This window comes from Nelumbo lutea, chromosome 6 (assembly GCF_056320005.1).
Source record: "Nelumbo lutea isolate HS-2025 chromosome 6, American lotus-T2T, whole genome shotgun sequence".
Lineage (NCBI taxonomy): Eukaryota > Viridiplantae > Streptophyta > Magnoliopsida > Proteales > Nelumbonaceae > Nelumbo > Nelumbo lutea.
In genome coordinates, this window is record NC_142689.1 from 13,397,223 (window position 1) to 13,411,745 (window position 14,523).

At 36.8% G+C, this 14,523-nt stretch overlaps 1 protein-coding gene and 1 long non-coding RNA gene across 12 annotated transcripts in view; one reads left to right on the top strand and one right to left on the bottom strand.

Annotated features, from left to right (window-relative positions):
* The first annotated feature begins 3,933 nt into the window (after positions 1-3,933).
* On the top strand, positions 3,934-6,725 carry LOC148847442 (uncharacterized). The gene is made up of 4 exons (XR_016101325.1): positions 3,934-4,170; positions 5,086-5,205; positions 5,651-5,977; positions 6,203-6,725. It is a non-coding gene; the product is annotated as an uncharacterized LOC148847442 (long non-coding RNA).
* Positions 6,726-8,364: 1,639 nt separating this feature from the next.
* The window catches only part of LOC148847443 (UDP-galactose/UDP-glucose transporter 5B-like), a 39,743-nt gene continuing 33,584 nt past the window's right edge, over positions 8,365-14,523 (bottom strand). For all 11 annotated transcript variants that reach the window (XM_088949707.1, XM_088949713.1, XM_088949712.1 and 8 more), the window contains 4 exons: positions 9,748-9,836; positions 9,421-9,507; positions 9,249-9,317; positions 8,365-9,098 (listed from right to left, as the gene is read on the bottom strand). In XM_088949707.1, the coding sequence (XP_088805833.1) occupies positions 8,970-9,098; positions 9,249-9,317; positions 9,421-9,507; positions 9,748-9,836 (374 nt within the window). In that variant the 3' untranslated portion in view covers positions 8,365-8,969. The remainder of the gene's footprint in view (positions 9,099-9,248; positions 9,318-9,420; positions 9,508-9,747; positions 9,837-14,523) is intronic.

Sequence of the window (14,523 nt, forward strand, 5' to 3'; positions counted from 1 at the left end):
CACAGGAAGAAGAAACAACTATTTAAGATAGATGAATATAAATTTTGCTAATAACTGTCAAAAAGGTTTTATTCTTAAAATATTAAATTTAAAATTCATACAATTGAATTAAAGAATAGTTCCAGAACCAATGTACGTCGTTTTAAGGGAGTTTTGAGATTTAGCCTTTTTTTATGTAATATAAGGTGATATGATGAGACAGCTGTTAAAAAATTATCCAAAAAAGATGAAAAAAAAGAAAGTTTTTGCTCAACACAAAACTTTCATGTGCATATTAAAAAATGTAAAGTTGTGAACCATGGATTAAGGTTAAATTAAAGTTAAAATCTGTGTGATTTTTACTCTCCGCAATTTGCTTTTTAGGCTCAGTTTGGAATGAGTACAGATACATACAAAATAACCAGTTTGAAAGGAGTATAAGTATAAATTTGTAGAGTACAAAATTTTACATTTTATATTATTTTGTATGTATTTGTAATGTACATATTTGTATTTATACTCTTTCCAAACTGAACCTTAGTAGCAATTATAAATTTGAATTAGCACTAATTAAGGGTTAGAGTTGATATTTAAAACCTTGGCAAGGACGAAGGATCCCAAATCTTTAACAACACACAAAAACAACTGCTATCATCGTGTATGGATTTAATTAATATCACATTAAAATCCTAACTATGTTATTAACTTATTAATATGATATAGGAGACCAGAAGTTAACAAACCATGAGATTATTATTCCCAACTCTCAAAATCCTGGATAGTTGGGACTTCATTTGGTGTAATGGCCTATCTCACCCCTGGAAGAGTTTTGTTGCTAGTGAATGATCTAGAAGTAGAGATACAGAGCAAGGTTAAAAGTATCGATACGTATAGTCGATACATATTGTGTCGATGGCTTCGAGCCAAATCATGGTTCAGAGGGTAGTCAGGATTTAAACAAATCTCTCTGAACCGGTTTTAAAAAAATAAATAAAACATAAAGAAATACTAATATAGGCCAATACACCCTACCAGCATATCATCTATATCCTTACTTTGAACCTTGATAGAGAGTGCTAAGGCACCACTAGCAAAAGCATCTTGTTCCCTTGGTCTCTGTCGTGTGAACTTTGAGTACGAGATGGAATGATAAAACCAATCTTGAGTTGTATCCTCCATGAAGGCAATGACGAGAGACTCTAATCTTTCCCCACTTTCAAAGATGGAAGGAATCAAGGAACGATTGTATTTGTCCTACTCCTACAATTGTAGCAAAAAGGCCTTCGATGCATAAGACGGGAGCATGTAAAAGTTTAATTAACATCTCTTTTGCAGTTTGAAGAGGTAGAAAAAAGTTCTATTCCCAAGATCATTTTTATTGGCATTGGGATTAGCTTTGCATGATTGCTCTGCCGAAGTAACCTACAGAATACTTGTTTGGCCATTTACTTACACCTTGATCCTTGATTATTTTAATCTATGTGACCATTTATGATCCTTTATGAGCAATGCTGTCAGACTGGCCAAAATGGTATTTTTGGTTTCTCAGTTCTTAGAAATTTTGACTTTGTCAAACTATTCTATTTACATGTGTTTGTAGGGATTTATCAGTATTTCACAATTGGGCTCGTGTTTGTAGGTGTTATACCCTCTTATATTTGTTGTTTTAAGCTTATTTTGATGAAAATTAACGTTATAACGTAAAACCATTTTAAAAAATTTGACGACTTATTTCTTCTGAGTTCTGACTGATCATCACTTGCTAGCTAGTGAAAATCATGGTTTTAAAAAACGACCCAGAAATAGAAATGTTCTGGTCATCAGTTTCTAGATCATCGGTTCGACCGTCTGATTCGAACAGATAATTCATTCTGATAAAAAATAAAAAATAAAAGACGATCAAAAACTGTTGAACTGATTGACGTATCGATCACCCGGGCTAACGGATTATTGACTGATTTAATGTTTTTTTCCCAGGAACTAGGTTTGGAGTAAAATGAAACCAATTGCCTAAATAGTTTCTAGGCCAAACAGTCTGACCATCTGAATCAACAGCGGTTCAAAAACCATAGTGAAACCCCTTTCCAATCTGGTCTCGAAACCAATTCATCCTCCTTTATCTAATGAGGGAATATGGATGGCTACATCGTTTTTCTGTATTTTCATCAAATTTCATAACAGGTCCAACCTGTCGCATGACATTTGGAAGGTGTCTCAACAGGAGCAGACCCGGTAGCCTAACCCAATATTGAATTCTTCGTTAAGATGAGAAAGAGGGTTAATGCCAGCTCTCCATTTCATGAGAATAAGGTATCAACCAGTGACAAATTGGATTTCACATGAGCGCCCCACAGCACATTCCAACAGTGTATTAGAAACATCTTCCGATGACTAGTATTGAAAACGTTCTCAATGCACACTGAGATATGCATGTGAGGCGCTGATGTCTTCTAATATCATAGAAACTTTAGCATTGACCGCTTCAACTTGTTCCCCAACACCTTTGCATGTATGCACCATTTCCCATTCATTGTGTTCTTATCTTTCGCTGCTTATTCAGCTTCTCTTTTCTGAGTTTAAGCTTCTCCAAGCAACTTCCTTACTTTGCTTGTCTTAGACGTATTTTCTTTCACAATGTCACAATAAGTATTAGTTTTAGAATTTTGTTGGGATTTACTTCACTTATGGCTGTCAATGGGTCAGTTTTGCTTGACTGCTCTAATTGAACTGAACTGATTTTGTTGGTTCTACTTTCATGATTTTGTCCTAATTAATAATTGGGCCGATTCTGGTTGTTTCTTGTCCAGAACTGATATAGTCAAACCTGAACCGATTGTTTTATTAAATATATTTAATTTTTCTTATAATTTTTATTGTGTTTTATGTTTGCAATGTTAATTTGACAGATCATATAAGATAATATTAGTTAAAAACGTTTTATTTATTAACATATAAATAATTTAATATTCTAATGTAGTTTTTGTCAAAGTTATGTTATCAAAATTTAAGTTTTAAGTTATTACTTAAATAAATAAATAAATAAATATAGTTTTAATATAATCAGGTCTATTGGGTGAGACCCAATTACCCCGATTATTAATCAGAGATTCAGGATGGTTCTGGGTCTGTGATTTTGTCCCAGTGAATAATTGGTTCGGGATTGGGACCACCTTGTCCTGACCCAGACCAGACCAGACCCATTGACAGCCCTAACGTCACTCATAGTGGTCTATTTGTTGATATACATTCTTAGGGTCTGTTTGGTTACCTGGAATAGGTGCCCAGATTTAGAATCAAAATGGGTCATTTTGGGGGGGTGGGATTCCCCCATTCAGGAGAATGCCAGAATGGCCATTGCAGGTTCCCGTTTAGAAATGGGATTCCCATTTTAGGAGTCTATCAAAAAGTAAAGAACACCTGCCAAATCCTAATATTAATAAAAATAGTAAAATAGTAAAATATTATTAAAGTAATAATAAAATATTAATGAATTAATACAAAATTAATATTTTTTATTGATTCTAATTCCAACTCCAACTGAACCAAATAGGAATGATTGAAATGTTACTCCAATTCCTGTCTAAATCAAACAGGGTTGGCAAATAGGCTTTTCCAATTCTTATTCCAGAGGATTCCAATTCCAAATTCAATTCCAATCCCAACAAAGAAACCAATCGGACCCTTGAACATTTAGCTATAATGGATGCAAACAATAATTCTAATAAAGCATAAATGCATTGAAAATTGTGTTTTTTTTTTTTTTTTTGTCATTTGTCAATGCATAAATGTAATATTGTCAAACACAGGAAAAAATAAATTAGTGTGCAAATTTACCCTGATCCGAGATTTACACTCCATTTACATCATTTCAAAACGCAACCTTATTAGATAAACCGTTTTACACTCTATATATTTTAATTCACACTTATTTACATCTTTTCCAAACACATCCTTAGGATTTAGCATTAACTCCCTCAATGGCAGGTGGTAGTCCAAGTTGTTCTTCACTCCATCTGACCATCCCACTTCACGGTATCATTAATAGCTTCCATATTTTACCAGATTATCATCACTCTTCATAGTCTCACTCTACTTTGCAGTTAGTACAACCGAGAGCACGCCAGAGTTGGAGCCCAAAAATCACCGGAAACCGGCGATCTCTACGCAGCAATATTCCGGTGGCTTTTGCAGGTAACGGTTTCTTTCTCTCAACTCAAAGCAAAACGGGCTTTCTTTCTCTCAATACCGGATACGGTCGGTATTCTTTGAGCATCAATACCGGTGCAAATGTTATTTAGGCTTAGTTTTGAAAGAGTACAAATACAGTGCAAAACTTTGTATTTCGTATTATTTTGTATGTTTTTGTACCCATTCCAAAGTGAGCCTTAGAGATTATACACAATGTCAAAGCATTGTGTTTTGATCTGCTCCTCTGTCTAGAGTCAAACTCCACTGTGTTACCAAGACAAACTACCGTGCAAAACATGTTGTAGGAGAATGACGATTCATTGGCTACCAAGACAAACCACCATAAATTTATGTCATATTTTTGTAAAATTGGGTATTCTTAATCTCCATTTAAAGCACAGGTCCATCGCTGCATATGACAAGAATACACCATTTCAAATCTTACTAGGAAAAAAGTAATCAGGACATAAACAATATAGAGATATTCAAACTCTGATGTAATAATTCTATTATAACTGCACATTTTTTTTCTGAATACATCCCCACAGTTAGTAGAACTATTACAATTTTCAGGTGTGCCTTTAACTAAATTATTTGATATACTCACTGCAACCATACGATCCCAGTTTGAATCTCACCATATAACAAGCATAAGTCTCATAATTTTGATAAAATTATGGTATTTAGGGATTCAAACAATTAATCCATCCAAAAACCTAATTTGATCCCAGAATTTTTTACTCAAGTTAAATGCTAGATCCTGTCCAGCTAGAAAACTAGAAAGTTGAACATCCCCTGTTCCATATGCCTTCTATGTTGAATCAAATTTCAGGGATATATTATTAAATAATTGTATAGTAGCTAGATTATATAAGAAATCATTTAATTTTTTTGAATCTTCCAAGTTCCATCTTGAAGGGTAATGTGGATGGAGCAGTGAATGCTACGTACCATTTGCATGGAGAATCATCTCTGTGGGGGTTGACAGAAGCTTAAAAGGACAGCATTTTGAAACCTGCTTTATGTTTCTTCAAGCAGGTGTCTCTTCTAATTTGTGAATTTTTTTTTTCATTAAACTTGTCATTCCTTGATCTCTTAAATTGTTAAGTTTTCCATTAAATTTGTCATTCCTTAATCTTCAGCTGCTTCATCCTTTGGGGGAGGAAGAAGTATTATGGATTTTAGAAGCTTCAAATCTCTGTTGTGAATTTTAAGTGTGCATTTTCAACCACATCATGGTATAATATATGGTCAGATAGCTAATACATACTATGCAATATGTAAAATTTTATTCGGGGAAGTATTGAACTACATGCAACAGCAAGACAGTCACAGTTGTTAGTTCTTAGTAGTGCTGTCAATGCAGTGAGGCCGCAAGTACTTGCAACTACAGAAAGATGTATACTAAATTTAAAATTTTTTATTTGATAAATATTCTAATTCACGTTTAAGCTAATATTGAGGTGTGTGTTACTTGGGCCAGGACCCCAGGTCTTAGCATAGAGCTAACAGATCTGAGCCACTCAATCCAAGTCTTGACCAGAATCCAAGCCATACAAACTCCCCATTGGCGAGGGACATTTGGCCAGAAGATAGTATTGCTTCCGTTGTCACTTTTCTTATTCAAGAAGAGCCTGAAATCATGTCTAGTGAAGTAAACAGTGGTTGTGGTGACATACCCAGGAACGAGGACCAGGGCAACACAGGTGACGGGGGACCAATCATGAGACAAGAGCTCAAGAGAATGTCACTCCACCCTGTGAAACAGATAACCAACAGACTTCACAAACAGAAACTAGACAGTCTTCAGGTACAAAGCGGAAGCTCTCAGATAGACTTGATACTAGTAATCTAGCTAATGCTGATCTTGGGCTAGATCGAAATGGTAATATAGCAGAAAACTGTGTTGATGATGATCTAATCGAAGTTTAATACTTTTTTAAAGAGTATGGTAATTTTTCAAATGAAGCAATCAATGTTGGTGAAATTCCTAGAGGTAGGTAGTTATTAATACCAGCCAACTTTGCCTATACAGCTGTAGACCCCAAGAACGTAGGCAAAGGAGTGGGTACGACAGACACTACTACTCTTAATATGGCTCATGAAAGAAGCAAATGGGCAATGAATAATCCTGATGCAGTTAAGTATGCTCTTCTCAGGATGGAGGCCTTTAAGCTAGGGTGATTTCAGAGCAACTCTTTACAGATGACTTCCAAGAAATCAATAACCATATTAGAGATGCCAATCGTGCAGCTGACATTCTGCCCTTCATCTTGGAACCCAACTATAGAACCTGTGGATCTACTTATCAATCAGGACAGGCCTCAGAGTATGAAAGGCAAGCCAGCAGCATACTAAGGGTTTGCCATCTAGAACAGATAGCAGGATACATGTCCAAGAACCTGATGTATGGCGATTGTCTTCAAAAGGGGAGGTGGTGGGCTTTTCCTCTGTTTGGGTGATTTCTTATCACCTCAATGAATGTATATTTTCTTCGGAAAAGCCCAATGCAGATTTCTGAATTCCGCTGCAAATCTATAAAAATTCAAAATGTCAAATACCTCCACAATATACATTAATTGGTGAATTGGCATCAATTCCAAACTGCCACCTACCCCAATTGTACTTTGGACTTAAAAATTTTGACTCTGGGCTGAACTGTCATTCCCCCTATTTTCTTTTGAACTTGGGGAATTGGGCCTTGTATCAATATTCAAGTGGCCCATCAAAGGCAGGCCTTACCCAATTTAAGCCTCGTTAGATTTGCCTACTTGGCCACAAACTATGCAAAGACACTACAGGAAAAACATCACCCTGTGAATTACAACAGGTACAAGAGATTTCATATGTGTAGCTGTAGGGTCTTTATGGCCAAAATCTTAATTGTTAGTAGACCCAGACTCCCTATAAATTCCAAATGTTTAGAAAGAGTGCAAATTCAAAAGGGATTATAGCTGATACAGGCAACTTTTGGGCCCTAAACCTTATAATATAATTTTTAAAATAAGTTATTTTTTTCAAAAATATATAAAAAAGGGAAAAAACACTGTTCTTCTTCCTCCTCCAAACCACTAAATAAAAATAATTATTTTAATATAATTTTTAAAATAAATTAACTTTTTAAAAATATATCAAAAAAGGGAAAAAACACTATTCTTTTTTAAAAATATATTCAATATTTCTTTTTTACAACTTGTAAAAAGAAATACTGAATATCCATAACCCAAATGGGCTTTGCAAACAAAACCCTGTTCTTTTTTCTTTCTGTAAACAACAAAAATCTTGTTCTGAGGATGCACCAATGGATCTCTAATTTAATTCCTCCAGGCATAAATCAGCAAACAAAATCCAGATGGGCTTTGCAATTCGCTCTCATCCATACTACTTGCCCACTCCATCACCGATGAGCTGCACTAAGATGAAGCCGGTGACATTTGATGACGACAACGATCTCATTGTTTTCAGAAAGCCTTTGTTTATGCTCTTCCACTTGAACATACTCATCCCAATCCCACCATTGGTTGGTGTAGAGGTATGTTGTCAGATTGGCGTTACCGGAGGTGGGCGAAGGCAGCGGCAGCGACGCTGGTGGATGGTGGTCATTGAGGTTTGCGGGACTGGGGCGAAAGGAAGATGAGAAAAATATTTATTAATCTTGAAAGAGATTTATTCGGTGGTTTGGAAGAGGAAAAAGGTGAACAGTATTTTTGCCCTCATTTAAAAGTTAATCTATTTTAAAAATTATATTAAAAGAATTATTTTTATTAATATTAAGGCCCACAAATTTCCCTTTATCAACTATAATCCCAATAGAAAAAACGTTCAGTGAAATACATATACTTTCATTCTCCATGACATTGAACGCATTTAAGGAGTCGCCTTTGCTTTTTCTAACGCCTTAGCATCATATAGTCAAAGGCAGAACGAAAAAAAAAAAGTTAAAAGTGGTTTCAGAAAAATAAATAAAATAATATAAAAACTTGAGATGGTAAAACCGCATGAAATTGAAAATCAATAATTTCGTCCTACACGGAGCTTAAAACTGAGCATATATAGCACGGCTGAGTGCTAATAGGTGAACCCTAAGGATGGCAAAGAATTGCCCAACAGACCCAAGGGCACGCACCCTTAATCGCTATATAGAGCTTACAAGATTCTCTATCTCTAACTGACCTGTTCAAATGTGAGACACCACCATATATAATCGATGAAGCCAAATTTTGATTGAAAATAGGTTTACTGAAAGAAGTAATTCTCAACATATAAATTTTGGAAAATGATCGTTGAAGCTTTCATGTCTTCCACTTAAGCATCGTTCAGCTTCAACCAGTTGCAGCAAGGTTAGGGCTATATTTCTCAAATAAAAAGAAGAAAAAAAGAAGATTTCATACAGACAACGACAATATCATATGCTTCTTGACCAATGAAATGCAACAGCTGTTAAAATTTTGCATCATCATGGCCAAAAGGTTCCAAATATTCAAAAGGAAAAAAAAAAAGTTTTGCTTTAGAAAGTGTTAGGTAATTTCGGCTATATATATGACCGTTAATATTTTCTAAGAAAAATTGGGCTCGGGATATGATTACTTCTCAGTAGTATTGCTTTTTTGATTGGCCTTTGAGGTGAAGACAATAAACAAAGCACGTAACTCTATTTGAACAAAGCTCTTCTTTCTGATCCGCCCATATTCTTCCATTATCCATCTCTGCAACGTGAAATGGTGTCACTTGGACTCTGAACAAATAGGAAGGCAACTTGAGAGATCTGATAAGAGTGAAGATCCAGATCATGAGATCAACATTCAAGGTTTGTCATTCTGTGATCTCGAACCACCGCTCTGTGCATGTACTGGGGATGCAGGGTTTTCAGGTACAGGCTTCTTAGGTGCACTTACAAAACTTTTCGCATACAGGGAGCCGAAAACAATAGTCTGGTCATGCATTGAAAAGTGTTAATTGGACTTCAAACTACTAAATAACTATCCCCTTCACCTGGATAAAGTGTAGGGGGAGAAAGAAACATCTGATCATCAAAGTACATGCATTTAATAACTAATTATGGAGTTAATGTTAAAGCTTACCGCTCCAATCCATTGTTTCCAGCTTAAAGGATGTGAAAACCACACGCATGATAGCATGATGCTCACCAACTTCATCAATAAGAAGAATTTTAGAATCTAAACATGTGTGGTCCATTTTGACAACAAAACCTAGTTGACACAAGTGCAAGAGTAGCATTTGGCTTTATTTTACCTGTCTTGTGGTCATTATTGTGGCAAATGTGAGAGCTCCAAATGTGCGGATTGTGTAAGAAATGAAAAATTGACTAGCTGTTGCCACCTGCATTTCCAAGTTAATCATGAGGTTCCTGGGCATGTAGGGAAAATGAAAGAATGGAAATACAGTTCAGCCAAAATATTAGCTACCAATGTTACCCAGATACGGCAAGGGCACAGATGGACAAAGTATTGCTCATGGAAGTTATACCATTCATGATACACCACCCTTGTATGGGAACCTGGGTATTATAGGTATTACATGACAGGAATTAAACTGGAGAACGGGTGCGAGTTGACTTACTGTGGAGAGCAATAAAACATCAAAGAAGCAGTCTTTGTGGCGATATACAAAATCAACTGCCAAGAGAAGATGGCCCTGTAATACAAGTCCTAGTTCAGAATAAACAGTGCAAACATATCAGTAACCAATTCTTTCAAAAAACATATCAGTAACCAATTGCTTAGAAATGCCATAGGAACATGTCATTCCAAAAACAATTACCATGTGGATTGAGCTCCACGAAAGTCTAAATAAGCTCATTCAGAAAGAAAGATTGTGGATTAAAGTATACCCTTTGAAGGATATTTAAGTAAAACACAAAGCATGAATCTATTAGACCTATCAAAAAAATGCATGAATTTATTAGTTTCAATATGGGGTTCATGGAAAATAAAAATCTAAATGGATAGTTTTTCCATGTCAAGGATTTATCATCAAGTAAAATCAGGACTAACAATGCCATTGTACTCGACAAGAAATTTACTATATCCCCCTCTATACAAAAAAGATTTAAACCCAAAGCTTTATTTACACTCCTCAAAATGTTTGGAAAACAAAATACGATTCCAACCTTTTGTTAACTCTATTAAACAGTCAACCATATTAGCATGCATTCAAAATGGTTCTCCACCAGCTCACTCAAGTGTCTGGAGATTGTACAAACTTATATGGAAGTTCCAGTTCCTCCAAGACATCATTGCCTCTTAAGTGGAATAGTTTGACACAACCACTCTAGGTGAAAAAAAACTACAACCCAAAAGGTTAGGGATTATTTCTGGGAGGTCTTTCATTTGAAGATTAACACTTGACATACTCTCCAAAAGAGAAGACTTAATTGTTGTTTATCTCCCTATGTTTGCATCCTTTGTTTTGCAGGAGAGACATTTCACCACTCACTAATCTCCTGTGTTTTTGTCTATCTGGACTTGGTTTCTCTCACTTTTGGGCTGCAGGTCCCCACTCCAATGATGCAAAGGATCCATTTAGCTCATCTTTCATCACTACCAAGAAGGAGGGGAAAGTTATTGTGGAGATGCACATGGGCAGCCATCCTTTGGATGGCATGGGAAGAAAGAAATGAAAGAATATTCAAGGGAAAGAAAAGAACTAAGGAAAAAATTATTGAGAATGTTCTGGTTAAGGCTGTTCATTGGATTAAGACATTGAACATGTCTGCACCCTTTCTACAGACATCTTGAGAACATGAGACTGAGTGCCTCATACAACTATGACAACGAAAAGAGCTCAAATTCAGTGGATACCACCTGGAAGGAGAAATCCTAGCTATCCACTCTGGACCAGTCAATGGATTGGGAGCATTTGAGGTCAAGGGGTCTGATTTGGGTATCTGCCATCTTGTGGAGCCTCAGGAGGACTCCTTACTATTTGGAAGAATAAAGTTTGAAGGATTGGAGGAACTAGTAGGGCAATTCTCACTGTCAATCAAGTTCAGAAGAATGACAGATGGTAAGGAATGGGCACTGACAAATGTGTATGGTCCAAACTCAAATTGGGACAGGGTTCAATTATGGGAAGAGTTAAAGTACAGTTAGAGGATTGTGGGAGGGACCATGGTCTTTGGGTGGTGATTTCAATGTAATAGGTTTTCATCAGAGACAAATAATCTGAGCTAGAGAGTAAGTACAGCCTACAGGTATAAGGAAGTTTAATGAATTTGTGGATCTTTTTGAACTGAAGGAGCTCCCCTTATTGCAAGCTAACTACACTTGGCCAAATTTCCAAAACTCCCTGGTTTGCTCTAAGCTAGACAGGTTCCTTTTTTCAGTGGATTGGGAGATTATGTGGAAGGACTTGTTATCCAAAGCCTTGGTTAGAGTTACCTCAGATCATTGCCCTATTTGCATAGCTCAAGAAACTTCAGTTGGTGGCTCCTCACCCTGTTTAGGTTTGAAAATATGTAGTAGGAGGACCCCACCTTTGTGGAGAATGTCAAATTTTGGTGGTAGGAGTTAGGGAGAAGAGGAGCGAAGAAAGGGATTGAATTCTTGAGGAGACTAAGGGGATTAAAAGAGAAAATTAAGGCCTGGAATAAGAATCTCTTTAGGAAGGTGGAGGAGACTAAAGAAAAATTATTTCAAGGATTGAGTTAGACAAGAAAGAAGCTCTTAGAATATGAGTGGAGAAGAGAGAGGAAAGATGGAGGCTAAAGTGTGATTTAGAAGAGGTTCTTATAAAGGAAGAGATCCTTGGAGGCAAAAATCTACATGTAAGTGGCTTATAGAAGGGGATGATAATACAATTTTTTTTTTCACTCCTTAGCTAGTAGAAGGGAAAACCTAATCGATAGGCTAGAAGTGGATGGTCTAGAGATAACCAGGGAAGAGGTGATTATCAAGGCCTTTGTTAACCATTTAAGAGTGTTCAGCTGAGCCAAGTGGAGACGAGCCCATTGTTTCCAGATCTTTAGTGGGACAGGTTACCTGAAGCTATGGCAGCAGCTTTGGAGAATTTTTTTACTTTAGATGAGATAAGAGAGGCGGATTTTTCAATGAAAGATCTAAGGCCCCTAGGCCAGACAGCTTCTCCTTGGACTTCTATCAGGAGTGATGGGATTTGATCAAAGGAGATATACTAGAAGTTTTCAATGAATTCTATCTAGAAGGGGAAATATCTCAAGGAATAAACTCAACTTTCATTACCCTAATCCCCAAGAAGGAAGCAAAAGTCACAAAGGATTTTAGACAAATAAGCTTAGTGAGAAACCTCTATAAAATCATGGCAAAAGTTCTAGCAAGAAGACTAAAAAAGGCACTGCCCCTGGTGTATTGGTCAATGAATGTGTAGCAAAATTTCTAGCAATCTCTATAACATCAAGGAGCCTTTGTTGAAGGAAAATAGATTGTAGATCAAATTTTGGAGGCCAATGAACGTTTAACAAAAAAGAGGAGGGAAGGGAAGAGTTTGGTGTGCAGGTTAGACATAGAGAAGGCCTATGACTGTGGAATGATCTTCTGGAAATCATGTAGAAATTTGAGTTGGGGGAGAAGTAGAGGATGTCAATGAAAGGATGCTTAGGTTCTGTACAGTATTTGATTCTGCTTAATGGTGTGGCTAGAGGTTACTTTCCAGAAAAAAAGGAGGGTGGGACAAGGGGATCCCCTATCTCCCTTCCTAAACACCTTAATTGTAAATGTCCTAGAGAAGGCCTATGACTTTGTGGAATGGTCTTCTGGAAATCATGTAGAAAATTGGGTTGGGGGAGAAGTAGAGGATGTCAATGAAAGGACGCTTAGGTTCTGTACAGTATTTGATTCTGCTTAATGGTGTGCCTAGAGGTTACTTTCCAGAAAAAAAGGGGGTTGGGACAAGGGGATCCCCTATCTCCCTTCCTATACACCTTAATTGCAAATGTCCTAAGTAGGATGATCTTATAGGCCAATTAGAATTATCTGTTTAGAGTATAGAGGGTAGGAAGATTTGACATCATAATCACACATTTGCAGTTCGCAGATGATATCATTTTATTCTGTGAGTAAGGCAATCAAGAGTCTATATTAAATCTGCAAGAAATCATCAATTCTTCTGAATCAGTCTCCAAATGGAAGATTAATTGGGGAAAGAGTTGCATAGCAAGAATAAGTTTGGAAGATGAAAACACGAGTGGTAGTTGAGACTTTGGGGTGTGAGGTCAAGCAATGGCATTTAGAGGGCTTGTGGAAACCAGTGATGGAGAGATTCGCAAAAAAAGTTGGCTATGTAGAAGAGGAATTACTTCTCCACTGGTGGAAGAACAACCTTGATAAAAGCAACTGTATCTAACCTACCAGTTTATTTTGTCCACCTTTAGAGTTCCAGTGAGGGTAGCAAGGAAGTTAGAGAAACTTATGAGGGACTTTCTTTGGGAACCTAGGGGTGAAAAGAAAGACCATTTAGTAGAGTGGGAACAAGTTTGCAAGACAAAAGAAAACGGAGGTCTAGGACTGGGGAACATAGTTCAAAGAAATACTTCACTACTAGGAAAATGGCTCTAGAGGTTTCCATTGTGTAAAGAGACTGAGCCGAATGGGTCCTAGTATCTTCTCTTGTAATATCTTTTCCTTTTCTTGTTAGTTGATGGGCCTCTCTTAATGGGCCTGTTATTTCTTTTTGTTTGATCGCTTTATGTTACTGCCTAGCTGGCCGCCCACTTAAGGGCATACTTGTAATTACTTTAACATTAATTCTTAATAATAAGGGTTAGAGAAGAAAGGGAAGATTATTCGAACCTTTCTTCTTCTTCCTCATCTTTTCGCCATCTTCTCTTGTACTGCTGCTCTTACTTTTCTTCTTCCTTTTTCTCTCTAATTTTCAAATTCACACCTAATTTTTGAGGACTGATTTACAACTTGGTATCAAAGCAGGTCTCTTTCTTCCTTTTTTTTCTTTCTTCCTCTTTTCCCATATACCCTTAGATTAAGAGAGTGTATGGAGAGATAAGTTCTCTATAGTTCAGAGGATCTCCGGCCTAGTTGGTAGAGGGTTTGGAGAGTTTAAATCTGGCTGGATAATGCCAAGAAGTGGTGTTGTTCTGTTGCTGTCCAAAACCCTAGCCGACTAGAGATTTTCGAAGGTACAGGTAAAGGTGAAGCTTTGGGTGTGGTGCTCGATGCTTGGAAGGTGTCTTTTGACTCCTAAAGGAGGGCGGTTCAGGTTTGGAAGAGATTGGGAAGCTCTGGTAGGAGCGGCTGCATCTTCTCTCTTCCTCCCCAACAGTTGGATAGAGTAAAACCCTAGTTTTCAAGCATCTGGGTTCTGGCTTGACTTCAGGTTTATATAGACAAAATTTCTAGTTCTTTG